At 62.3% G+C, this 25,417-nt stretch overlaps 2 protein-coding genes across 3 annotated transcripts; one reads left to right on the plus strand and one right to left on the minus strand.

Moving 5' to 3' along the window:
* Positions 1-1,493: 1,493 nt before the first annotated feature.
* TCF23 (transcription factor 23) lies at positions 1,494-3,821 on the minus strand. The gene is made up of 3 exons (XM_030558407.1): positions 3,579-3,821; positions 2,671-2,949; positions 1,494-2,107 (listed from the first exon to the last, which is right to left on the minus strand). Exons 1-3 carry the CDS (start codon positions 3,819-3,821, stop codon positions 1,961-1,963), a joined length of 669 nt encoding a protein of 222 aa, XP_030414267.1. The 3' UTR covers positions 1,494-1,960.
* Positions 3,822-16,031: 12,210 nt separating this feature from the next.
* On the plus strand, positions 16,032-25,358 carry PREB (prolactin regulatory element binding). 2 transcript variants are annotated; one of them, XM_030555011.1, is made up of 9 exons: positions 16,032-16,178; positions 17,216-17,417; positions 18,095-18,312; positions 21,921-22,001; positions 22,322-22,446; positions 22,809-22,982; positions 24,267-24,339; positions 24,539-24,698; positions 24,897-25,084. In XM_030555011.1, exons 1-9 carry the CDS (start codon positions 16,047-16,049, stop codon positions 24,989-24,991), a joined length of 1,260 nt encoding a protein of 419 aa, XP_030410871.1. In that variant the 5' UTR covers positions 16,032-16,046; the 3' UTR covers positions 24,992-25,084. The 2 variants fall into 2 exon arrangements, with proteins under 2 accessions (XP_030410871.1, XP_030410869.1); XM_030555009.1 differs by lacking the exon at positions 24,539-24,698 and having other exon boundaries at positions 24,897-25,358.
* The last annotated feature ends 59 nt before the right edge of the window (positions 25,359-25,417 follow it).

Genomic DNA, 25,417 nt, shown 5'->3' on the forward strand with positions numbered 1-25,417 from the left:
GGCCCTGGCCTCTTTCCCATGGAGCTGGGTCGCTGGTTCCTCTCACGGCCCGGCAGCCTCTCCAGAGCCTCCCACCCGCGGCACCAGGCGCCGGCTGCCTGGCCCAGCTCCCCCCCAAGCTGTGCATTGTCCCAGCCCCCTGGGGGCAGGGAGCTCCTGGGGCACAGAGCCCAGGCCCTAGGTTGCACAAGGAAGGAGGTGGTGAATAATCCAGAGCCCTCGTGTGCAGTGTGGGGCCCGCCCCTGCCAAGGAGAGCGCAGAGCGGGGGGGTCAGCAGAGGGCAACACAGGCTGGAAAACCTCTGCTGTGCACAGACAGACAACTGGGCTCTTTGCCTTCTAGGGGGACAGAGAAGGGATGTGCTACAAGGCTCTAAAACCAGGACACTCAGAGAAGGCAGATTCTGCTTTCCTGGCCCCACAGGCCAAGCCGAAGGGACCGTCAAGGACGTTCAAAGGGGGAAATTCAGAGCAGATACAAGGAAAGATTGGTTCCATGCTGCGTAATCAGCCTGTAGAACTCGCTGCCCCGGGAAGTTGTTGAGGCAAGTATCTGGCAAGTTCCAGGAGGGGCTGCCCGTGGCTCCTCAGCCCCGGTATAAGTAACAGTCACTGGTTGGAAGGCAGGGGTGCTGCACTATGGTGACGGTTTAAGAGCCGATTCTTCCGAGTGCTGGGAAATCCCCATGTAGTCAGCTTGGCCGGAGAATTGCTGCACTCATGGGGCTCTGCTGGGGCTGAGAGACACTAGGCAGCATTTAATGATGGCTGTTGCCCAACAGTGGCAGCCCAGACCGTGCCCAGACCGCATGGGACAGGTACAGACACGGAAAGGCTGTAGCTCTGTTTTGCCCTGGTTCAAATGTCAATCCTGCTTGGCCCCCTGCAATCACTGTGCACGGGCAGGAGGAGGGTCAGTGGCGCGGGGGGGGTGCTCAAGGGGCTCCCCCATAAGGCAGTCACTATAACAGCCAAATGGCTCGAAGGTCCCCGTGTCCGGGGCACTGGCTTGAGACCGCCACGTGGCGCTGGGCAGCGTTGGGGACCCCCCAGTGCTCTCCAAGCCACGGGCACAGGGAGTGTCCCAGACGCCCGTCTGCACTGCAGGCGAAGGTCGGGCTCCCAAGGCCACTGAGACAGGTCCGAGGCTGGGGTGGGCACATGGCAGGATCAGTGCTCAGCCTGAACTCTGCCTTAAGGGCACTTCAGGGCAGCGAATTAAAGCCCAGCTTCAGGCCTCGAGCAGCTCCTGCTCAGAGACCGGGGGAGGCCTTCATGGGGCGGATTAGCTGCAGCTGCCACTGCAGGGTTCTGGGACCCCCTGCAGCGCCTGGCACTGGCCACCATGAGAGCCAGGACTGTGGGCGAGGTTGCTTCCGGCTCGGATCCCATCTCCATACGCTCTGGTGACCCGGCCAAGGCTATCGACTGCATCAGCAAGAACAGAACCCAGGAGTCCTGATGCCCAGGACCGGACTGCGCTGCCCGTCAAACCCAGATTGCACAACGTGGGGTCAGGGACCACAGCAAGGGCTGGGCAGGGCACACTGTGATGTAGCTCCCACCTGGTCTCTGGCCTGTGCCCAGCCAGGCTTCCTCCTCCCTCATCTCTTCCCTTCTCTTCCTCTCGGCCTGGGAGCCTGGCTTCGCCCTGCAGGGAGGGGATCAGTCCATCTCCTGCGGTCCCTCGCTGGCCAGGCCGGGCAATGGGATGCTGCAGTGTGGCACTAGCAGGGCTTTCACGGGGACAGCAGAGACCCCTAGGAGAGCTGGAGCCAGTGGGAGAAGGCGGTGCCAGCCGGGGCAGCCAGGCCCGGTGCACATGGCTGCCGGTGCCAGCGGTCTGGGAGATCAGAGACGAGGCCAGTCCCGTGGGGCGCAGGCAGCTGGCTGGGCCAGTCCAGGGCTTGGCTCCATGCAGGGGGCCGCCCCGGAGCACTGGGCTGCAGGCTGGGAGGTGTCACAGGGCTGCCCCACCAGCCTCCGGGCTGCCCCCCTCACAGCCCCTCCTCATCCTGCTGCTGGGGACTGCGGGGGCAGCTGCAGGCATGTCAGCAACCTCCGCGCCCCAGGCTCCAGCGTAGAGACGGGACCGCATGGGCCATTTCTGCAAGACATGGGGGGGGAGGGGGCTCAGCACTGGGGCCACGCGCCTGGCTGGAGGCAGAGCCAGGGGCTGCGGCTGCCTGGAAGCCCCAGGAGAGAGACAGACAAGCAGGGGTGGGGGAGGGCAACTACTCCTGGCCAAATCCATGGGGCCTCCTGGCTCCGCATATCCAGGAGGAGGGGGTCATTCGTGCCCCCAATTGCCTCACAGGCCCTGGCCAGACCCTCCTCCCCCGGGCACTTCCCTCATACCAGCTCCCACCACCCCTCCAGCCACAAATACCCTACTGCCTCCTGCAGAGTTGCGCCCAGAAAGGGCTTTTCCTGCAGCTCCCTGGTGCATCTCTGGGCGGGGGACGTCCCCACGGGACCTGGGGGATGGGACAGCTCTGTCGTGAGCAGAGCCGGAGCTGCCTGCCCCCCTCGGCCTCATGGTACCACTCAAACCAAGGCCGTGCCCTGGGTCCACCACCCTTCCAAGGGACACAGCAGGCACGGCCCTGTGCTGGGGCGAGCCAGGGACCCTGGGCAGCCCAGGGCATGCTGGGCAGCCCGGCCTGTTACCTTCATGGGGTGCAGCAAGCTGGGTGCCCTCGCCAGTGGGGCTGCCTCGGGGGGCGGCTGGCCCTGGTGCAAGGTGTGGGTCAGGTGGGCGATGTAGCTGGTGGCCAGGACGAGCACGTCCAGCTTGGAGAGCTTGGTGTCCGGCGGGACCGAGGGCAGCGCAGCCTGGAGCGCCAGGAAGGCCTGGCGTAGGGTCCGCACGCGGCTGCGCTCCCGGGCTGCGTTCTCGGGACACAGCTTCCCCGTGCTCCCTCTGGGCAGAGCACAGCTGGCATGACCCTGGGGAGAGAGACAGCGCTGAGCCCGGACGCGGCCGAAACAGCCCCGACGTTACCTGCCCAGCCCCCAGCCCAAGGAGTGCGGGGACCACGTCTGCCCACAGAGCCTGGAGAGCCCTCTGGACGCTCCACGGTCCCTCCTGGGGTCCAGATACCCCTCTTGACACCCAACGGTCCCTCCTGGGGTCAGGACACCCCTCTGGACAGCCCACAGTCCCTTCTGGGGTCCGGATATCCTGCCTGATGCCCCATGGTCATTCCTGGGGCCTGGAGACCCCTCTGGATGCCCCATAGTCCCTCCTGGGGTCTGGACACTCCTCTGGACACCCCATGGTCCCTATTGGGGTCTGGATACCCTGCCTGATGCCCCATGGTCACTCCTGGGGCCTGGAGACCTCTCTGGATGCCCCACAGTCCCTCCTGGGATCCGGAGACCCTCTAGATGTTGCATGGTCCCTCCTGGGGCCCGGAGACCTCTCTGGATGCCCCACGGTCCCTCCGGCTGGGAGGGGCTGGGGCTGCAGGAACTGGGAGCCCCCCACAACCAGCGTCCTGCCCCGCTCCCCACAGCGCCCTCTGCTAGGCATGCTGGGTGCTTCTCCCAGCTCGCACACTCCCTCTGGTCCTTACCCTGCCTGCAGCTGGGAGGGGCCCCATCGTGTTGTGGCTGTTGCTGGGCGCGTTGTTGGCTCCCTGGCTGCTGCTCATCTCTCGCTGGCTTGCTCTCCTCCAGCCCGGGGGAAGCCTTGGTGTGCCTGGGCTGCCTCTCATCTTCCCGCCAGCCGGGGCAGAGGCTGGCCTGGGGCTGCACGTCTCCAGCCCCTGGCCAGCCATTCGCTTCCCTTCCGCCCCTGCAAAGGTGCTCTCAGCCATGCCCAGCACAGCGGTGCTGCTAGTCCCTGGGCCAGCCTGGGCAGTCTGCTCCCATCGGCAGGTCTGGGAGGCTGCGCTGCCCGGATGTCTCCCTTGGTCAAGGCGGGAGGGTCCTGGGGCTAACTGGGAGGTGCTGCGTGCCTGGTGCCCTGCCTGCGGGGAGCTGCTGGGAGTACCCCACAGCGCTCGTTCTTATCTGCCTCCTGGGACGTGTAAGGAGAGACGCCGAGGCTCGCTCCTACTCAGAGCAGTATCCGGGCGAGCATCCCACGCTCCCCAGCCGCCCCCTCCTTGGCACTTTGCACGGGAGGAGAACGAACGGTCCCAGCCGGAGCCTCCCTCCAGTTCTCCCAGGGCCTGAGCTGGGCTGGGCTGGGCAGCTCGGCTCTCCCCAGGGCAAGGGCACTGCCCAGTGCCACGCTCCCTGCCTGTGCCTGGGTGTGCCGGGGAGAAGCAGGTCCCATGCCAGTGCCCTGCCTCATGGGAGCTGCAGGTGGGATGCTGAGCCTGGGCTCAGGGTCTAGTGCTTGGCACTGCCATGTGGGAGCCTAGGACTCCATGCCCCGCCCTGGCCTCCTGCTCCCATGCTGCGCACGCCCAGCTCAGCCCCTCTCCCTCTCAGTGCCTGCCTGGAGCTAAGCAGTGAGGATGATGGAGCCAGGCTGCATGCTCCAGGGCCACCCGCAGCCACGTCTGTTCGCCACTGACCCTCCTGCTGGGCAACGAGTGGTCACAGTCCCCTGCACACAAGACAGGACCCACCTGAGACCAGCCCCATCTTGAGGTGCAATGTCCTCCCCCCGGGGACTCCCCACTGTGCCCCTTCCTTGCCTCCTGTGCTCCCTGGAGTTCAGCGTGGGCCTTGCTCCTCCTGAGGGGCCTGGTGTCCCCTGTTCTGCTCGAGCACAGAGCTGGGGAAAACCAACCCTGGGAGCATGAGACGGGCAAACTTTCACCCCAGCACAGCCCCAGGGAAGGGGTCTGGAGCCCCCAGGCCTTGAGGCAGATGGAGACGGGCCACCGGCGGAGCTGGGTGCCCAAGGGGGGGCGAGGCCATGATGGAGCCAAGCACCCCAGAGCTCCATGTGGTCCAGGGCACCTGGAGGTGCAGGAGGAGGAGGAAGGAGCAGCTGGAGGAGGGGTCCAGTGGCCGAGCGGCTCCGCTGGGCACCAACAAATGAATCCAGGGCACAAGGGGGGGAGCAGTGTCCTGGATCCTTGGCTGCGGCTGAGAAGAGCCCAGCCGGGACTGTGAGAAGGGGCCCATGGGGGCAGAGCTGCTGACAATGGCAGTGATGGGGGTCGGGGGACAGAGGGAGCACTGGATCGAAGGCACCTGCCCTGCAGCCAGGCGTCTCCTGGGGCTCCTAGGGCTGGGCTGGGACCGGTGGCAGTTCCCAGCGCTTTGCGCCCAGGTCTGCACAGGCCTGTCTGGGCAAAGCCAGGGCCAGGGCAAGCGTCCTCTGCGGGCAACACTGGGCTCCTGCTGGTGCACGTCACTGCAGGGGTAAGGCCTTCTGGAGGATGGCGGGGGGACCCCATAGGGGATGTCCTGGGAGGTTCCAGAAGACTGGAAGGGGGCAAATATAGTGCCCATCTATAAAAAGAGGAATAAAAACAACCCAGGAAACTACAGACCAGTTAGTTTAACTTCTGTGCCAGGGAAGATAATGGAGCAGGTAATTAAAGAAATCATCTGCAAACACTTGGAAGGTGGTAAGGTGATAGGGAATAGCCAGCATGGATTTGTAAAGAACAAATCGTGTCAAACTAATTTGATAGCGTTCTTTGATAGTGTGGCAAACTCAGGACACTTAGCTACCAAGCGTGGGGTAGTAATTAGTCCCAGAAGGCTTAACCCTGGAGGAATAAGGTTCAGCTGGAACAGGGGTTACCAGGGAGGTAATTAGTTTCAGCTGGCCCCAATGGCTGGAGACCTTTTTAAACCCTCCCTGGCAGGGAAGCAGGGGGGGAGAAGAGAAGTAGAGTAGCTGCCAGCGAGTAGAGGCAGCTGAACTCTAAACACTTTTCTGGCAAGGCAGGTTGCACTCTCCCCAGAAGGAGAGGAAAACAGAACAAGGGCCTGACTGAGAAGGGATCAGCCAGACCCTGCGCGACTGTGAAGGGCTTTTGCTTTGCCCAAGCCTGTGTCTGCAAGGCTGAGGAGGACTGAGCTAGGGGAGGAGAGACAGGTACTTTGCCACACGTGGTGTCAGGGGTGGGATGTACCAGTGAGTGTGGCTCGGTGGCAAGCCATCACAGGGCAAGGGGGGGAAAAATGGAGGATGTGCTGAAGGCGTTGATGCAGGCCACCGCCGCTCAGCAGGAGGCTACCCGAGTACAGGTGGCGGCCCAGCGAGAGTCCGTGCGGGTGCAACAGGAGACCAACCAGCTGCTGATGAGCTAGGCGGCCCAAGATCGAGCCACCCTGACTGAGGTAGTGAACCAGTTGAAGGCCCTGACTACGATGACGCATGTGGCCCAGGGGACCCGGCCACTACGGGCAAGCAACTACTTACAGAAGATGTCAACGGATGATGATATAGAGACGTATCTCCTCGCGTTCGAGAGGACGGCACTGCGGGAGGCCTGGCCCCAAGACCAGTGGGCAGGTCTGCTGGCTCCATTCCTGTGTGGGGATGCCCAGAAAGCCTACTTCGACATGACTGCAGAAGCAGCTATGGATTACCCTCGGCTGAAGGCGGAAATCCTGGCGAGGGCAGGCGTGACGCCAGCCATAAGGGCCCAGCACTTCCACGAGTGGAAGTACCAGGAGGACAAACCAACGAGGTCCCAGCTATTTGATTTGATACACCTTGCTCAGAAGTGGCTCCGCCCCGAGGCCCGTGGGCCAGAGAAGGTGGCAGAAACCCTGGTATTGGACAGGTACATGAGAGGTTTGCCGCCGGACATACGGGGGTGGGTCTGCCAAAATGATCCCTCCTCTTATGACGATCTAGTTGCTCTCGTGGAGAGGCATTTGGCAGCCCAAGGACTTTCTCCGACCCCCGAGGGAGGAAGGCACCAGTATCGGAGACCAGCCTCTGCACCGAGGCCCCGGTTTGCCCCAGCTCCAGGCTGGAAAATGGAGGGGAGGCAGGAGGCGGAAGAGCCGCCAGCAGTCCCGGAGAGACGGGAGGACTGGGGAAGAAAGGCTCAGGGGATAAATCCCAGCAGCCCGAAAAATAGGGGGCTGCCCCGAGAGGGGTACCGCTGTTATGCCTGTGGTGAATTAGGGCATATTGCTGCCCAATGCCCTAATCTAGGAGAGCCTATGCAGTGTGAACTGGGAGATATAGGGGGACCATGTGAGCTAATAAGTCTAGTTGGGGTTGCGATGGTCCCCCATAGGTACACTAGGCCCGTTAAGCTGAATGGTATAGAGACCACAGCTTTAATAGACTCGGGGAGTGCAGTCACACTGGTCTCAGGGAAGCTGGTCAGGCCAGGCCAACTATCCCAGGCCAAGCGCTCGGGAATATCCTGTGTACATGGGGATATCAGCTATTACCCGACCGTCCCCGTACGCATAGAAGTTCTAGGGAACCCCGCTGAGTTGACAGTGGGAGTCGTCCCGAAACTCCCTTACCCTGTCCTTATCGGACGAGACTTCCCGGGGTTTGATGGCCTACTCCCCGGGGACGAGGGAGAAGGAAAGAAGGACTCTGGGATCCAAAGGGTGGCCCAGATTGGGGACCCTCTCCCCACCTTCCACGAGTTTAGCCAGGATGTGTTCATCCCCACCGGGGAAGTCCAGGAAGACTCGGAGGGAATGGAGGGCGGATAAAAGGAGGGGGACGAGGATCCTGACACGGTACCTGATGCCTACACTAGCAGGAGAAAGAAGGAACTCAACTGACAGTGGGACGGGGTCGGCCAACTACAACCCAATTGTTGGACCGGGTTCCCCAGGCTCTGTCCCTGAGGGGGAGACGGAGGTAGACCCCCCCAAAATAGGGCCAATAGGGACCGTGCGCGGGACTTTTGGTCAGGATCAGGCCAATGATCCCATATACCACAACATTTTTAAGGAAGTAGTCGAGGTAAATGGGGTCCCAGTGGAGGGGAGAACTAAGGGCCCAGGGCCATATTATATGATTAAAAAAGATTTTCTGTATAGAGTAGTCCGCATCCAAGAGCAAGTTATCGAACAGCTCTTGGTCCCCCGGAAGCATCAAAAAGCGGTAATGGATCTGGCCCACAGTCATCTATTTGGGGCCCACCTAGGGATGGATAAGACCCTCGATCGGATCCTACAGAGGTTTTTTTAGCCTGGTATTTATGCGGCCATCCGGCAATATTGTTCCTCCTGTCCAGAGTGCCAAATACATGGGCCCAGACCATACTTAAGGGCCCCTCTGGTACCTCTGCCAATTATTGAGGTTCCATTCGAACGAATAGCTATGGACATAGTGGGGCCATTGGAGAAGTCGGCCCGGGGCCATAATACATCCTGGTAGTACTAGATTACGCTACCCGATCCCCCGAGGCCATCCCCCTACGGAATGCCATGTCCAAGACCATAGCCAAAGAGTTAGTCCAGATATTCTCCAGAGTAGGGATACCTAAGGAGATCCTGACGGACCAAGGGACCCCTTTTGTTTCTAAACTGATGACGGACTTGTGTACCATGCTCCACATACGGACCCTCAGAACGTCGGTCTACCACCCCCAGACCGATGGCCTCGTTGAACGTTTTAATAGGACGTTGAAGAGCCTGTTACGGAAGGTGATTAGCCGCGACGGAAAAGACTGGGATGCCCTGCTACCTTATGTACTGTTTGCTGTACGGGAAGTTCCTCAGGCTTCCACTGGATTCTCTCCCTTCGAGCTGTTATATGGTCAACACCCCAGGGGCATACTGGACCTGGCTAAAGAAGACTGGGAAGAGCAGCTGAACCCAGGGAGAAACATTGTGGAACATGTGCTGCAAATGAAAGACCGAATAGCCCGAGTCACCCCTCTTGTGCGCGAACACATGGAGAAGGCCCAAGGGACGCAACGGATGTACTACAATCGTCAAACACGGTCCCGGAAGTTCCAGGTGGGGGACCGGGTGATGGTGCTCATACCCACAGCGGAGAGCAAGCTCCTGGCCAGATGGCAGGGGCCCTATGAGGTAATCGAAGCTGTAGGAGAAGTTGACTATAAGGTCCGGCAGCCAGGTCGCCAGAAGCAGGAGCAGATCTACCATATAAATCTGCTGAAACTTTGGCGGGATAGAGAAGCTCTGGTAGCTGCGCTGGGAGCACCATCCCCTAAAGGCGATCAGCCCAACCTGGTAGGAATATCTCCAGAGCTGACCCCGGAACAACGATCCGAAGTGGTCAGCCTGATCAAACGCAACCAAGATGTGTTCTCAGAAAAGCCAGGCAGGACTACTGAGGTTCACCATCACATCTTCACAGAACCTGGAGTGAAGGTGCACGTTAAGCCATACCGGATCCCGGAGGCCAAGAGAGAAGAGATTACGAAAGAGGTCAGGAAGATGCTGGCCTTAGGAGTCATTGAAGAGTCTCATAGTCAAAACCACGGGACTAGTCCCGTGGTTTTAGTGCCTAAGCCAGACGGCAGTATGAGGTTCTGCAATGACTTCCGCAAGCTAAACGAGGTGTCCCGATTTGACGCCTACCCTTTACCCAGGATAGACGAGCTGATTGACAAACTGGGAAAAGCCCGTTTCATGTCTACCCTTGATCTTACTAAGGGCTATTGGCAGATCCCTCTGGCTAAAGCCAATAAGGAGAATACGGCCTTTGCAACCCCAGAAGGACTATATCAGTATACTGTTCTTCCTTTTGGATTGCATGGGGCCCCCGCTACCTTCCAGTGGCTGATGGACAAACTGTTACGGTCCCATCGGGAGTACGCTGCTGCCTATCTTGATGACGTCATCATATATAGCCCCGACTGGGAGACGCACCTAAGAAAGGTAGAGGCAGTCCTGGATACCCTGAGAAAGGCTGGACTGATGGCGAATCCCTCCAAATGTTCAATCGGATTAGCTGAGGCCAAATACCTTGGATATATTGTGGGGAGGGGCGTGGTGAGGCCCCAACTCAACAAGCTAGACGCCATACAGAAGTGGCCCTGACCACTCCGGAAAAAACAGGTCCGAGCATTCCTGGGACTCATGGGGTACTATAGACGTTTCATTCCCCACTTCGCCACCAGGGCATGCCCACTCACGGACCTGACCAAGGCTCGGGGCCCAGATATAGTAAAATGGTCTGCTGAGGCCGAAGCCGCTTTTGCAGATCTGCGAACGGCCCTCTGCACAGACCCCGTGCTGATAGCCCCAGACTGGAGGGAGGAGTTTATCCTGCAAACAGATGCCTCTGAAGTAGGGCTGGGGGCGGTGCTCTCACAAATGGTCGGAGATGACGAACACCCCGTCCTCTTCCTCAGTAGAAAGCTCCTGCCTAGGGAACGGAAGTATGCCATAGTGGAAAAGGAATGCTTGGTGGTAAAATGGGCCGTTGAAAGCCTCCGCTACTATCTACTGGGACGGAGGTTTACCGTGGTCACGGACCATGTCCCGTTGCAGTGGATGCACCAAAACAAGGACAAAAATGCGAGAGTAACGAGATGGTTCCTATCACTTCAACCCTTCCACTTCATGGTACGACACAGGTCGGGAGCCCAACATGGCAATGCGGATGGCCTGTCGAGGGTGCACTGCTTTCCGACCCAAGTAGCCCAACCCCATAGTGTTGCGGGGGGGGGGGGGGGGTTTGTGGCAAACTCAGGACACTTAGCTACCAAGCGTGGGGTAGTAATTAGTCCCAGAAGGCTTAACCATGGAGGAATAAGGTTCAGCTGGAACAGGGGTTACCAGAGAGGTAATTAGTTTCAGCTGGCCCCAATGGCTGGAGACCTTTTTAAACCCTCCCTGGCAGGGAAGCACGGGGGGAGAAGAGAAGTAGAGTAGCTGCCAGCGAGTAGAGGCAGCTGAACTCTAAACACTTTTCTGGCAAGGCAGGTTGCACTCTCCCCAGAAGGAGAGGAAAACAGAACAAGGGCCTGACTGAGAAGGGATCAGCCAGACCCTGCGTGACTGTGAAGGGCTTTTGCTTTGCCCAAGCCTGTGTCTGCAAGGCTGAGGAGGACTGAGCTAGGAGAGGAGAGACAGGTACTTCGCCACAATAGGATAACGAGCCTTGTGGATAAGGGAGAAGCAGTGGATGTGATATACCTAGACTTTAGTAAGGCATTTGATACGGTCTCGCATGATATTCTTATAGATAAACTAGGCAAAGTACAATTTAGATGGGGCTACTATAAGGTGGGTGCATAACTGGCTGGATAACCGTACTCAGAGAGTAGTTGTTAATGGCTCCCAATCCTGCTGGAAAGGTATAACAAGTGGGGTTCCGCAGGGGTCTGTTTTGGGACCGGCTCTGTTCAATATCTTCATCAACTGATTTAGATGTTGGCATAGAAAGTACGCTTATTAAGTTTGCTGGACGATACCAAACTGAGGAGGGATTGCAACTGCTTTGGAGGACAGGGTCAAAATTCAAAATGATCTGGACAAGTTGGAGAAATGGTCTGAGGTAAACAGGATGAAGTTCAATAAAGATAAATGCAAAGTGCTCCACCTAGGAAGGAACAATCAGTTTCACACATAAAGAATGGGAAGAGACTGTCTAGGAAGGAGTATGGCAGAAAGAGATCTAGGGGTCATAGTAGACCACAAGCTTAATATGAGTCAACAGTGTGATACTGTTGCAAAAAAAGCAAACGTGATTCTGGGATGCATTAACAGGTGTGTTGTAAACAAGACACGAGAAGTCATTCTTCCTGCTTTACTCTGCGCTGGTTAGGCCTCAACTGGAGTATTGTGTCCAGTTCTGGGCACCGCATTTCAAGAAAGATGTGGAGAAACTGGAGAGGGTCCAGGAGAAGAGCAACTGAGAATGATTAAAGGTCTTGAGAACATGACCTATGAAGGAAGGCTGAAGGAATTGGGTTTGTTTAGTTTGGAAAAGAGAAGACTGAGAGGGGACATGTTTCAGCAGTTTTCAGGTATCTAAAAGGGTGTCATCAGGAGGAGGGAGAAAACTTGTTCACCTTAGCCTCCAATGATAGAACAAGAAGCAATGGGCTTAAACTGCAGCAAGGGAGATTTAGGTTGGACATTAGGAAAAAGTTCCTAACTGTCAGGGTAGTTAAACACTGGAATAGATTGCCTAGGGAAGTTGTGGAATCTCCATCTCTGGAGATATTTAAGAGTAGGTTAGATAAATGTCTGTTATGGATGGTCTAGACAGTATTTGGTCCTGCCATGAGGGCAGGGGACTGGACTCGATGACCTCTCGAGGTCCCTTCCAGTCCTAGAGTCTATGAGTCCCAGGGGATGTCCTGTGAGGAGAGGGTCCTAGGGGTGCCCTAAGGGATGTCCTGTGAGGAGGGGGTCCCAGGGAATATCCTGTGAGGAGGGTGTCCTGGGGGGACCCTAGGGGATGTCCTGGGAGGAGGGGGTCCCAGGGAATATCCTGTGAGGAGGGGGTCCTGGGGGGGCCCTAGGGGATGTCCTGTGAGGAGGGGGTGCTGGCAGGGAGCCCAGGGGATGTCATGTGAGGAGATGGTCCTAGGGGAGCCCTAGGGGATGTCCTGTGAGGAGAGGGTCCTGGGGGCACCCTAGGGGATGTCCTGTGAGGAGGGGGTCCCAGGGGATGTCCTCTGAGGAGGGGGTCCTGGGGGGGCCCTAGGGGATGTCCTGTGAGGAGGGGGTCCCAGGGGATGTCCTGTGAGGAGGAGGTCCAGGGGGTGCCCTAGGGGATGTCCTGTGAGGAGGGGGTCCCAGGGGATGTCCTGTGATGAGGAAGTCCTGGGGGGGCCCTAGGGGATGTCCTGTGAGGAGGGGGTGCTGGCAGGGAGCCCAGGGGATGTCCTGTGAGGAGAGAGTCCTAGGGGAGCCCTAGGGGATGTCCTGTGAGGAGGGGGTGCTGGGGGGGGCCCTAGGGGCTGTCATGTGAGGAGGAGGTCCAGGGGGATGTCCTGTGATGAGGAGGTCCTGGGGGGGGCCCTAGGGGATGTCCTGTGAGGAGGGGGTGCTGGCAGGGACCCCAGGGGCTGTCATGTGAGGAGTGGGTGCTGGCGGGAAGCCCAGGGCATGTCATGGGAGGAAGGGGTGCTGGCAGAGGGGCCTAGAGGACATCCTGTGTGGAGGAGGGCTGGCGGGGGGTGGGTCTGAGGGGTGTCCTATGAATAGGGGGGTTGTTGTATTAATTGAGGTGGAATAAAGGGGCCCAAAGTGCTAACATGACCCAGCCCCTGTCCAGCCTTGACCTGGGGGAACAAGGCCCAGAGCTATCCAGGTACCCCGTCCCTAACGACCTCTGATTAACGAACAGCAGGCGGGCCCCAGTGACAGGCTTTGCACTGTCTGAAGTGAGGCTTTCAATGCCCCCTGGCCCTGCCCTGGGCTGGGGGCAGCTGTACAAGGCCCCGGATAGCCTGGGAGCCGCTCATGCCCACTCTTGGGGCACAGAGAAGGTGGCAGCCGAGCTGGGCAGGAGCCTGGCTGGGGCTGGGGTTACAGGCCGACCCCGTCTCCTCGCACACACAAGCCATAGCTGCCCGGGCCGAGCAGAGCCCAGCGACGGGGGAACGTGGTGTCTGGCTCTGCTGGGGACTTGCCCGCAGCCTCGGTGCAGGACAAACCCAGGCCCGGCCGAGAGCCGCAAACTCGCCCAGCGCCACGCTGGCCACGGCCCTGCCTCAACCTGCCTCCTGCTGGCCACGGGCTCCAGCCCTGCAGCCTGCGATGGCCGACTACGCCCCACGCCCAGTAGCCGGGGGGGAGGAAAGCCAGAGCTGGGCCAGCGAGTGGACAGGCAGACAGGACAGGACACATGGGGAGGGGGCAGGCGACACGGGGAGGGGGCTGTGCTGCTGGCCCCAGGAGAGGTGGCCACTCTCTGAACAGCTCTCAGGTGTAGGGCCCAGGAGCTGGGGCTGGCAACCAGGAGCTGATGCTCGATCCCGTAGCCAACATGTTTTCCCCAAGTTCATGACAGAGGCCTATAAAATCATGCCTGGCTATTTATTCCTTCCCATAACCCGAGAACTAGGGGCCACCAAATGAAATTAACAGGCAGCAGGTTACCCCAGGAGGGGCACTGGTGGAGGGTCCTGTAGGGGGGTTGCCCCAGGGTGGTGCTGGCAGGGGGTGTCCTGTAGGGGGCAGTGGCAGGCAGGAGGGGGTTAGGGAGAGGTGACAGTTTCAGGCACACGTAAGTCCTGTCTCTGGGCTCCTTGGGGCAGGGCCGCGCGTCCAGCTGGCCAGTGTTGAGCTCATTGAATCCGTGGGCCCGAGCCCAGAGGAGCCATGAGGTGCAACCACAGGCCATGTGCTAAAAACTAACAGGCTGCATGGGCAAAGGCTGCCGGGGTGTCACTGGGTGGTGCCCCAGGGAATGGCTAGCAGGGGGTGCTGGGGGGCCTTGGCAGATGGGGGCAGGAGGGCACTGGGGGGGTTCCTGGAGGAGGGGGGCAGAGGGGCCCTGGCAGATGGGGGCAGGGGTTGCTGGGTGGTCCCTGGAGGAGGGAGTTGCAAGGGGTTTCCCAAGGGTCGGGTGGGCTGGGCTCTGGCGGGAGGTGTGCTGAGGGGGTCCCTGGGGGCAGGGGGTTGCCTGGCGGTCTGTGGGGAAGGCTCCTGGGAGGAGGCTGCCAGGGGTGGCAGTGGGGCTGGCTCTGGGGTGGTGCTGGAGGTCACTGGGGGTGTTCCCTGGGGGCAAGGTGGGCTGTGGGTGCTGGTGGTTGCTGGAGGTGGGAGGCCAGGGGTGCTGGGGGGCCCTGGAGGAGGGGGGCAGTGGGGTGCTGCAGGGCCCTGGAGGAGGGGGTTGTCAGGGGTACCCAGGGGTAGGGTGGGGTGGGCTCTGGTGGCAGGTGGTGCTGGGGGGTGGGGGTCTGGAGGGAGGGCTCCTGGTGGGAGGCTGCCAGGTGTGGCAGTGGGGCTGGCTCTGGGGTGCTGGGGGGCCCTGGAGGAGGGGGGCAGTGGGGTGCTGCAGGGCCCTGGAGGAGGGGGTTGTCAGGGGTACCCAGGGGTAGGGTGGGGTGGGCTCGGGTGGCAGGTGTGCTGGGGGGTGGGGGTCTGGGGGGAGGGCTCCTGGAGGGGGGCTGCCAGGGGTGGCAGTGGGGCTGGCTCTGGGGTGGTGCTGGAGGTCACTGGGGGTGTTCCCTGGGGGCAAGGTGGGCTGTGGGGTGCTGGTGGCTGCTGGAGGTGGGAGGCCAGGGGTGCTGGGGGGCCCTGGAGGAGGGGGGCAGTGGTACCCAGGGGTAGGGTGGGGTGGGCTCTGCTGGCAGGTGTGCTGGGGGGTGGGGGTCTGGGGGGAGGGCTCCTGGTGGGAGGCTGCCAGGGGTGGCAGTGGGGCTGGCTCTGGGGTGCTGGGGGGCCCTGGAGGAGGGGGGCAGTGGGGTGCTGCAGGGCCCTGGAGGAGGGGGTTGTCAGGGGTACCCAGGGGTAGGGTGGTGGTCTGGGGGGTGGTGCTGGGGGGGAGGCTGCCAGGGGTGGCAGTGGGGCTGGCTCTGGGGTGCTGGGGGGCCCTGGAGGAGGGGGGCAGTGGGGTGCTGCAGGGCCCTGGAGGAGGGGGTTGTCAGGGGTACCCAGGGGTAGGGTGGGGTGGTGGTCTGGGGGGTGGTGCTGGGGGGCAGGCTGCCAGGGGTGGCAGTGGGGCTGGCTCTGGGGTGCTGGGGGGCCCTGGAGGAGGGGGCCGGGGGCTGGGTGTTACCTGGGGGCAGGGGGGGCTGTGGGGGTCGCTGGAGGTGGGGGGCGTTCCCCAGGGGTCCTCGGGCCAGAGAGCGCGTAGTGAGGGGTGGGGGCGTCAGGGGGCCCTTGGGGGCAGGATACAGAGAGGGATGGGGGCGCCATGCGGGGTGCTGGGGGCCGCTGGGGGCGGGGCCTAAGAAGGGGGCGGGGGGGCAGCCCGCCTGTCCCGTGCAGTTCGGTCTCGCGGCGCTGCCCTCCACGGACTCTGCGGGACGCGGCCCCTTTAAGGTCCCCGCCTGCCCCGGGGGCACGAGCTGCCCCGCACAAAGATGGCGCCGGCGCAGTGACGTGTCGGGCGTCACGTGATCCCGGAGCGCCTCGCCGGTCGGGGCCGCCTCGGGCTGACGTGTGTGGGCTGTCGTGCGCAGGCGCGGTGGGGAGTGGCAGGTCGTGAGCCTGCGCAGTGCGCATCCGTCTGTCCGGGCGCCCCCCGCCCCAGCGCAGCCGCCATGGGGCCCCGCCGGCCGCCCGAGCTCTACCGGGCCCCGTTCCCGCTCTACGCGCTGCAGATCCACCCGCGCGGCCTGGCCCTGGCGGCGGGGGGCGGCGGCGCGGCCCGGACCGGCGTCCGCAACGGCCTGGTGGGGGCGGGGCCGGCCGGGGGGGGGGCTGGACCGGGGGGGGCGGGGGCTGCGGGTCGGGAGTGAGGGGCACCGGCAGGGCCAGGGGGGGCGGGGGCTGCGGGTCGGGAGTGAGGGGCACCGGCAGGGCTGCAGGTCTGGAGTGAGGGGCACCGGCAGGGCCAGGGGTGGGCAGGGGCTGCAGGTCTGGAGTGAGGGGCACCGGCAGGGCCAGGGGTGGGCAGGGGCTGCGGGTCGGGAGTGAGGGGCACCGGCAGGGCCAGGGGTGGGCAGGGGCTGCGGGTCGGGAGTGAGGTGCACTGGCAGGGCTGGGGGGGGGGCTGCAGGTCGGGAGTGAGGGGCACCGGCAGGGCCAGGGGTGGGCAGGGGCTGCGGGTCGGGAGTGAGGGGCACCGGCAGGGCTGGGGGGGCAGGGGCTGCGGGTTGGGAGTGAGGGGCACCGGCAGGGTTGGGGGGGGGCGGGGGCTGCGGGTCGGGAGTGAGGGGCACCGGCAGGGCGGGGGGGGGCGCTGCAGGTCTGGAGTGAGGGGCACCGGCAGGGCCAGGGGTGGGCAGGGGCTGCGGGTCGGGAGTGAGGGGCACCGGCAGGGCTGGGGTGGGCAGGGGCTGCGGGTCGGGAGTGAGGTGCACTGGCAGGGCTGGGGGGGGGCTGCAGGTCGGGAGTGAGAGGCACCGGCAGGGCCAGAGGTGGGCAGGGGCTGCGGGTCGGGAGTGAGGGGCACCGGCAGGGCTGGGGGGATCATGCACTTCCAGCACCTTCTGGGCTGTGGTTGGTTTTGGGCCGGGCTCCTGCGGCTTGTGGGGCAGGCAGTGGGCCTGTGCTGCGCCTGTCCTCCCCGTGCAGCTGCCTTGGAGGGAGCTGGTGCCGGGTGCTGCTGGGGTGCGATGGCTCAGCTGGAGAGTGCCATTTCGGGGGCTGCCTCAAGCGGGCCTGGGGTCTGCGCGGTGGGCCCAGCCCTGGGTGTCCTCAGGGCTCCCCTGCCTGACCCCCATCCCTGATCGCCCTGTGCCCTGGTGTCTCCCTCTGCTCCCTGCAGCATTTCCTCCAGCTGGAGCAGATTGGGGGCCAGCTCAGCGCCTCGCTGCTGCACTCCCACGACACGGAGACCCGGGCCACCATGAGCATGGCGCTGGCGGGCGACGTCATTGCGGCAGGGCAGGACGCCAGCTGCCACATTCTCCGCTTCCGCCTGCAGGGGCCTGACGAGAAGAGCGGCAGCAGCACCCCCAGCAAGGCAGGTGAGACGCAGAGCCCCCGGTGCTGGCCCCGGAAGGGGCGGCCTGGGTGGGTGTTTGCAGCTCTAGTCAGGGCTGACTTCCCAGCAGTACCAAAGTAACAGCTGCTCTGCCCCGGCCTCGCGCCCTGTGGGGGGAGAGGGCAGGAGCTGGTGTGGGGGGAGCTCCTGACCTCACCCAGCAGGGGGTGCTGTGGGGGAGGGGGGCTCCTGGCCTCATCCATAGGGGGCACTATGGGGGGGGGGGGCTCCAGGCCTCACCCAGCAGGGGGCGCGGGGGGGGGGCAGGGCAGGAGCTGGCGGGGGGGAGCTCCCAGCCTCGCCCAGCAGGGGGTGCTGTGGGGGGGGGCTCCTGGCCTCATCCAATAGGGGGCACTGGGGGGGGGGCTCCAGGCCTCACCCAGCAGGGGGTGCTGTGGGGGGGGGGACAGGCAAGAGCTGGCAGGGGAAGAGCTCCCGGCCTCCCCCAGTAGGGTGTGCTGTGAGGAGGGGGGCAGGGCAGGAGCTGATGGGGCAGAGCTCCAGGCCTCACCCAGCAGGGGGCGCTGGGGGGGGCAGGGCAGGAGCTGGCGGGGGGGGAGCTCATGGCCTTGCCCAGCAGGAGGCGCTGTGCGAAGCGGGTGGGGGCAGGGGTCTGAGATGCTCCGCTGAGGTGGCCTGTGATTGCTTTGCCCGTCCTAGGCGGTGCGCAGAAGGGCCCCCGCAAGCGGAAGGCCCCCAGCCCCTCTGAAAAGGGCGAGAGTGACACGAGGAGCGAGGCGGGCGAGGTGGCAGTGGAGACGCTGTGCAGCGTGCAGACAGACTTCAGTCCCGACGCGCTGCAGAAGGCCGTGCGTGTCAGCGCCGACCATTCGCTGCTGGCCACGGGTGGCGCCGACGGCTTCCTCCGAGTCTGGGAGGTAGGAGCTGCCCTGTGGGAGGTGATGTCAGCTGGGGTCCCTGCCCAAGATCGTTCAGGTCTCCCCCTGGGTGGGTGAGGCCAGTCAGTGCTCGACAGGGCCCCTAACGCTTCCTGCTGCTGCCTGTGAATTGCAGTGGGTGACCCCAGGCTCTTGTGTTATGAGAAGGGGTAAATAACACTTCCCTAGTCACTCGCTGCCCACCAGGCAGGATTCTCTGGATCTCTGTCGTATCCCCCCTTAGTCGCCTCTTTGCCAACCTGAACCGTGCCAGTCTGTTTAATCTCTCCTCACACAGCAGCCGTTCCAGACCCCTCATCATTTTTGTTGCCACATCTGCACGCAGCATTCCGGGTGTTAGCGTACCAGGGATTTATAGAAAAGCAATATGATCGTTTTTTGTTGTCTATCCCTTTCTTAATGATGCTAAACATTCTGTTCACTTTGACTGCTGCACAGTGAGTGGATGGTCTCGGAGAACTATCCACAATGGCTCCAAGATCTTTCTTTTTTGTATGTATAATTGGGTTTATGTTTTCCAGTGTGCATTACTTTGCACTTATCAACATGGAATTTCATCTGCCATTTTGTTGTGCAGTCACCCAGTTTTGTGAGATCCTTTTGTAGCTCTTCGCAGTCTGCCTGGGACTTAACTAGCTGGAGTAGTTTTGTATCATCTGCAAATGTTGCCACCTCACTGTTTACCCCATTTTCCAGATCATTTACGAATATGTTGAGTAGGGCTGGTCCCAGAACCGACTCTTGGGGGACAGCACTAATTACCTCTCTGCATTGTGAAAACTGACCAGTTATGCCTACCCTTTATTTCCCATCTTTTAACCAGTTACTGACCCATGAGAGAACCTTCCCTCTTATCCCATGACAGCTTACTCTGCTTAAGAGCCTTTGGTGAGGGACCTCGTCAAAGGCTTTCTGAAAATCTAAGTTCATTATATCCACTGGATCCCCCTTGTTCACTTGCTTGTTGACCCCCTCCAATAATTATAGTAGATCAGTGAGGCATGATTTCCCTTTACAAAAACCATGTTGACTCATCTCCAGCGTATTGTATTCATCCATGTGTCTAATAATTGTTTCTTTACCATAGTTTCAACCATTTTGCCTGGTACTGAAGTTAGGCTCACCGGCCTGTAATTGCCAGGATCACCTCTGGAACCTTTTTAAAAATTGGTGTCACGTTAGCTGTCCTCCAGTCATCTGGTACAGAGGCTGATTAAAGTAATAGTAGTTCTGCAATTTCACATTTGGGTTTCTTCGGAACTCTTGGGTGACACCACCTGGTCCTGGTGACTTGTTACTGTGTAACTTATGGATTTGTGCCCAAACCACCTCTAATGACACCTCAATCTGGGATAGTTCCTCAGATCTGTCACCTAAAAAGAAAATGGCTCAGATGGGGCAATCTCCCTCTGCAGTGAAGGCCAATGCAACGAATTCGTTGAGCTTCTCTGCAACTGCTGTGTCTTCCTTCAGTGCATCCTTAGCACGCCCAGCGGCCCCACTGACTGCTTTGGCAGCGGTCCTGCTGCTGATGTACTTAGCAAAATGTTGCTGTTAGTTTTTATGTCTTTTGGTAGTTGCTCTTAAAATTCTTTTTGGCCTGCCTGATTATACTTCACTTGCCAGAGTTTATCCTTTGTTTTCCTCAATGGGATTTGACTTCCTATTTTTAAAGGCCGCCTTTCTGTCGCTAATCACCTCTTTACTCTGTTGTTTAGCCAGGGGAGCTGGTTTTTGGTCCTCTTACTGATTTTTTTACTTGGGGTATCATTTTTAGTTTGAGCCTCTGTTGTGGTATTTTTAAATAGTTTCCATGCAGCTTGCAGGCATTTCACTCGTGACTGTTCCTTTTAATTTCCGTTTAGCTAATGTCCTAGCTTTGGTGTGGTTCCCCTTGTTGAAGTTAAATGCTGCTGTGGTGGGTTTCTTTGGCATTTCCCCCCTGCGGTTACATTTAACATTATGGTCGCTATTATCAAGCAATTTGTCTACGTTCGTCTCTTGGACCAGACTCCGTGAGCCGCTTAGCTCTAAATCCAGACTTGCCTCTCACCTTGTGGGTTCCAGGACCAGCTGCCCCAAGAAGCAGCCATTGATGGTGTCGAGAAACGTTCTCTCTGCATCCCATCCCGAGGCGATATGTGCCCAGTCAGTATGGGGATGGGTGAAATCCCCCCTTATTACTGGGTTTGTAGCCTCAGTAATCACCCTGAGCGTTTCACTGCCACTGCCCTCGTCAGGCGGTCAGCAGCAGGGACAACGGGGAGTGTCTCTTCTCCCACTCATAACGTGAGAACAAGGAGAGCTGAAAGATGCTAAAAGGGGGGCAGTTAAAGCCGGGAAAAGGAAACACTCTTTTGCCCAACGATTAATTAGCGTGTAGAACTCAGCGCTGCAGGAGGCCAGTGGGGCCCAGAGCTTAGCAAGATTCAGGCAGCATTGGCTGTTTTTCTGTGGGTCACAAGGCTGCCTGGTGTGGTTATAACGAACCCAGCTGCCCCACGGCTAAGCGGGTCTCTAGCTGGTAGAGACCAGGGGCAGGCGACACCCCCCCCCCCCCCGCAGCACCTGGCCCTGGGCAGCTGGCTCCAGGCTGGCAATCCCGGCTCCTTGGGCCTTGGCCATAGCAATGTTAATGGCAGCCAGGCTGACCTGCGGGGAGAAGCTGGAGACTGGGAGCATGGTGTGAGGGGAGGGGGGTATTGGGCCCAGCTGGCGGCTGAGCCTGGCTCTCTCAGTTCCCCAGCTTGGGAGGTGCTGAGCCCGACCGACTCTCTCTCTGTTCCCCAGCTGGGGGGCATTGGGGCGTGGCGCTGAGCCCAGCTCTCTCAGGTCCCCAGCTAGGGGGGTGCTGGGGGCACTGAGCCTGGCTCTCTCAGTTCCCCAGCTTGGGGGACGCTGAGCCCGGCTCTCTCTCAGTTCCCCAGCTTGGGGGACGCTGAGCCCGGCTCTCTCTCTGTTCCCCAGCTGGGAGGACACTGAGCCCAGCTGTCTCTGTTCCCCACTGGGGGAGGTGCTGGGGGGGCGCTGAGCCCGGCTCTCTCTCTGTTCCCCAGCTAGGGGGGCACTGGGGGGTGGCGCTCAGCCTGGCTCTCTCAGTTCCCCAGCTTGGGGGGGGCGCTGAGCCCGGCTCTCTCTCTGTTCCCCAGCTTGGGGGGTGCTGAGCCCGGCTCTCTCTCTGTTCCCCAGCTGGGGGGACACTGGGGGGGTTGCTGACCCCATCTCTCTCTCAGTTCCCCAGCTGGGGGGGCGCTGAACCCATCTCTCTCTGTTCCCCAGCTCGGGGAGCACTGAGGGGGTTGCTGACCCCATCTCTTCTCTCAGTTCCCCAGCTGGGGGGGGTGCTGAGCCAGTCTCTCTCTCTGTTCCCCAGCTGGGGGGGCACTGAGCAAGTCTCTCTCTCTGTTCCCCAGCTGGGGGGGCACTGGGGGGGTTGCTGACCCCATCTCTCTCTCAGTTCCCCAGCTGGGGGGGTGCTGAGCAAGTCTCTCTCTCTGTTCCCCGGCTGGGGGGTGCTGAGCAAGTCTCTCTCTCTGTCCCCAGCTGGGGGGGCACTGGGGGAGTTGCTGACCCCATCTCTCTCTCAGTTCCCCAGCATGAAGAAGGTGCTGGAGTTCAAAGCCCATGACGGGGAGATTGAGGACATTGCGCTGGGTCCCGAGAACAAGGTGAGCAGCTGACCCCAGAGCCCAGGGTGCGCCCCCCCGGAGCACTCGCTGCCTGCCCCCCACGCGCTAGGGGGGTTGTGTGGGGTGGGGGCCGGTGTCCCTGAGTGAAGGCTCCTATGGGCGGGGGAGGGAGGCTCAGGATGCTGGTGCTGGCCTGGGGAGGTGGCATGCAGTGAGGAGTGGCCACGGTGTCTTAGACAGAATGGAGGAGTTGCAGCCTGGTGCAGGCCAGATGGAATGGGGAAACTGAGGCTGGGTCTCCATCGCTCCTGAGGCTGGCTGGGGCCCCGGGCCTGGCTCTCATGGCTGCGTCCTGGCAGGTGGTGACAGCGGGCCGGGATTTCCAGTGCTGCGTGTGGCAGAGAGATCAGCTGGTGCTGCGGCTGCGCTGGGATGAGAACATGCCGGGCGTCCCTGACAAGACCTACCGCTACCAGGCCTGCAGGTAGGGCCCTGGCCAGGCCCAGACACGGGGTGAGGCCTGGCCAGATCGACAGGCGCCTGGTGTTTGGCTGGGCTCACGGGTGGGGCTCGGAGCCCCTGGCATGGGTAGGGACTGGGCTCAGGAGTGCTGGGGGGGCCCTGGGCTCCTGACATGGGTGGTGGCTGGGCTGACAGGTTCCCGGTGTGGGTGGGGGCTGGGCTCAGGGGTGCCGAGGGGGCCCTGGGCTGGGCTGATGGGCTCCCGGCATGGGTGGGGGCTGGGTTTACGGGTGCTGGAGGGGCCCTGGGATCCTGACATGGGTGGGGGCTGGGTTCAGGGGTGCCGGGGGGCCCTGGGCTGGGCTGACGGGCTCCCGGTGGCAGGTTTGGGACAGTGCCGGACCAGGCGGAGGCACTACGACTCTACACGGTGCAGGTGCCCCACAAGCGCGGGCGCCGCCCCCCGCCCTGCTACCTCACCAAGTGGGACGGAAAAAGCTTCCTGCCTCTGCTCACCCAGCCCTGCGGGGGCGAGGTCATCTCCTGCCTCTCCGTCAGGTATGGGGGGGGGGGGGTTGGCCCAGTTCTCGGGCAGTCTGGGCTGCGGGGGGTCAGGGTGAGGGCTGGGGAGAGGCGCTGGCCCAGTTCTCAGGCAGGCTGGGCTGGGGGGGGGTGCTGGCCCAGTTCTCAGGCAGACTGGGCTGGGTGGGGGTGCTGGCCCAGTTCTGGGGCGGGCTGAGCTGGGGGTTGTCAGGGCGAGGGCTGGGGGCGTAGCGCTGGCCCAGTTCTCGGGCAGTCTGGGCTGGTGGGGTCAGGGTGAGGGCTGGGGGGGTGCTGGCCCAGTTCTGGGGCGGGCTGGGGGGTCAGGGTGAGGGCTGGGGGCGTAGCGCTAGCCCAGTTCTCAGTCAGGCTGGGGGGGGGGAGTCAGGGTGAGGGCTGGGGGGAGGCACTGGCCCAGTTCTCGGGCAGGCTGGGCTCGGGGGTCAGGGTGAGGGCTGGGGGCGGGTGCTGGCCCAGTTTTCGGGCAGGCTGGGCTGGGTTGGGCGGTCAGGGTGAGGGCTGGGGGGAGGCGCTGGCCCAGTTCTCGGGCAGGCTGGGCTGGGGGGTCAGGATGAGGGCTGGGGGGGGGCGCTGGCCCAGTTCTCGGGCGGGCTGGGCTGGGGGGGTCAGGGTGAGGGCTGGGGGGGGCGCTGGCCCAGTTCTCGGGCGGGCTGGGCTGGGTTTTGGGGGGTCAGGGTGAGGGCTGGGGGGAGGCGCTGGCCCAGTTCTCGGGCCGTCTGGGCTGGGGGGTCAGGGTGAGGGCTGGGGGGAGGCGCTGGCCCAGTTCTCGGGCCGGCTGGGCTGGGGGGTCAGGGTGAGGGCTGGGGCGTAGTGCTGGCCCAGTTTTCAGGCAGGCTGGGCTGGGCTGGGGGGTCAGGGTGAGGGCTGGGGACGTAGTGCTGGCCCAGTTGTCGGGCAGGCTGGGCTGGGGGGTCATGGTGAGGGCTGGGGGCGAGTGCTGGCCCAGTTCTAGGGCAGGCTGGGCTGGGTGGTCAGGGTGAGGGCTGGGTTGGGGTGCTGGCCCAGTTCTCGGGCGGGCTGGGCTGGGTTTTGGGGGGTCAGAGTGAGGGCTGGGGGGAGGCGCTGGCCCAGTTCTCGGGCCGGCTGGGCTGGGGGGTCAGGGTGAGGGCTGGGGGGAGGCACTGGCCCAGTTCTTGGGCGGGCTGGGCTGGGGGGTCAGGGTGAGGGCTGGGGGGGGCGCTGGCCCAGTTCTCGGGCAGGCTGGGCTGGGGGGGGGATCAGGGGGAGGGTCTGTGCTGTGCATCTGTCTGACCAGCTGTTTGGTGCCATCTGTCCCACCAGTGACTCGGGCACGTTTCTGGGGCTGGGCACTGTGACAGGCTCGGTTGCCATTCACGTCGCCTTCTCGCTGCAGGTAAGTGGCTGCCTGGTGCCTGGGGGGCAGGGCTCTCTGTTGGGGGGTGGGTGGGGGGCATCTCCAGGGCCCCTGGGGGAGCTGGGCGTTGGCCTAGTTCCGGACGCCCCCCCAGCCTCCTGAGCTCCTGCCTGGGGCTGGGCAGGGCCCAGTACACGGCTTGGCCCGTGGCGACGCCGTGACGCTGCCCTCCCCGCAGAGGCTGTACTACGTGAAGGAGGCACATGGCATCGTGGTGACAGACGTGGCCTTCCTGCCCGAGAGCCGGCGGGGCCGGGAGCTGTTGGCTGAGAACGAGGCTGCCCTGCTCAGCGTGGCCGTGGACAGCCGCTGCAAGCTGCATCTGCTGCCCCCCAGGCGTACGTGCCCTGGGCCCCTGGGGGGGAGGGGTCCTGCCCCCTACCCTGGCCCAGGCTGCTTCCCTGCTCCAGCTAGACCCTAGCAGGGCCCCTCTGATGCAGGGCCCCCCCCGCTTGATCTGAGGCCCTGCCCTGGGTTGATGCCCCCTCCCTTCCCGGTGGCTGGTTCCCCCTGAGCCAGCTCCTTGTCTCCCACAGGCAGCTTCCCCGTGTGGCTGCTGCTGCTGCTCTGCACTGGCCTGGTGGTGGCCACCATCCTGCTGCTGCAGCTGGCCTTCCCCGGCTTCCTGTAGGCGTGAGGAACCCTGCGGGGACAGCAAGAGACTCTGCCCCTCGGGGCCGTCGCCTGCCTGGTCCGGCCCGGCTCTGCCCCCGGGACGTGAAGCAGCTCAGAGACCTGCAGCCCCCCCAGCCCCACAGCGGGTGCTCCTGCTCAGGGCCTGGCCCCGGCCCTGCCTGCCCATGGTGGGGATGTGCGTGCCGGGTGTCTCCCTGCATGGGACGGGTGCTGCCTGAGCTCTCGGGAACGGTAAGATGCTCTGGGTGCGGGAGAGCCCAGTCTGTGCCAGTCGCCCCATGACGCCCGTCCAGCGACGTGCCAGCAGTGTCTACCCGTGCTCCTGCTGCAGCTCGCTGGCTGCCATTAAAACTGGAGTCTGACCGGTCGCTCCCCTGCCTGTGCATGCTGGGGGGCTGCCGAGCCCATGGGAGGAACTGCG

Source organism: Gopherus evgoodei, chromosome 3, assembly GCF_007399415.2.
Source record: "Gopherus evgoodei ecotype Sinaloan lineage chromosome 3, rGopEvg1_v1.p, whole genome shotgun sequence".
Lineage (NCBI taxonomy): Eukaryota > Metazoa > Chordata > Testudines > Testudinidae > Gopherus > Gopherus evgoodei.

What these genes read in the sequence shown, in the direction of transcription:
- TCF23 (XM_030558407.1), bottom strand. Translation starts at nt 3,821, where the DNA reads ATGGCTGAGAGCACCTTTGCAGGGGCGGAAGGGAAGCGAATGGCTGGC. An exon ending in CCCTCCCAGCTGCAGGCAGG is followed by an intron (nt 2,950 to 3,578) that starts GTAAGGACCAGA and finishes CTCTCTCCCCAG; the next exon opens with GGTCATGCCAGCTGTGCTCT. An exon ending in GCTTGCTGCACCCCATGAAG is followed by an intron (nt 2,108 to 2,670) that starts GTAACAGGCCGG and finishes CATGTCTTGCAG; the next exon opens with AAATGGCCCATGCGGTCCCG.
- PREB (XM_030555009.1), top strand. Translation starts at nt 16,047, where the DNA reads ATGGGGCCCCGCCGGCCGCCCGAGCTCTACCGGGCCCCGTTCCCGCTC. An exon ending in CCGGCGTCCGCAACGGCCTG is followed by an intron (nt 16,179 to 17,215) that starts GTGGGGGCGGGG and finishes TGCTCCCTGCAG; the next exon opens with CATTTCCTCCAGCTGGAGCA. An exon ending in TACCGCTACCAGGCCTGCAG is followed by an intron (nt 22,447 to 22,808) that starts GTAGGGCCCTGG and finishes TCCCGGTGGCAG; the next exon opens with GTTTGGGACAGTGCCGGACC.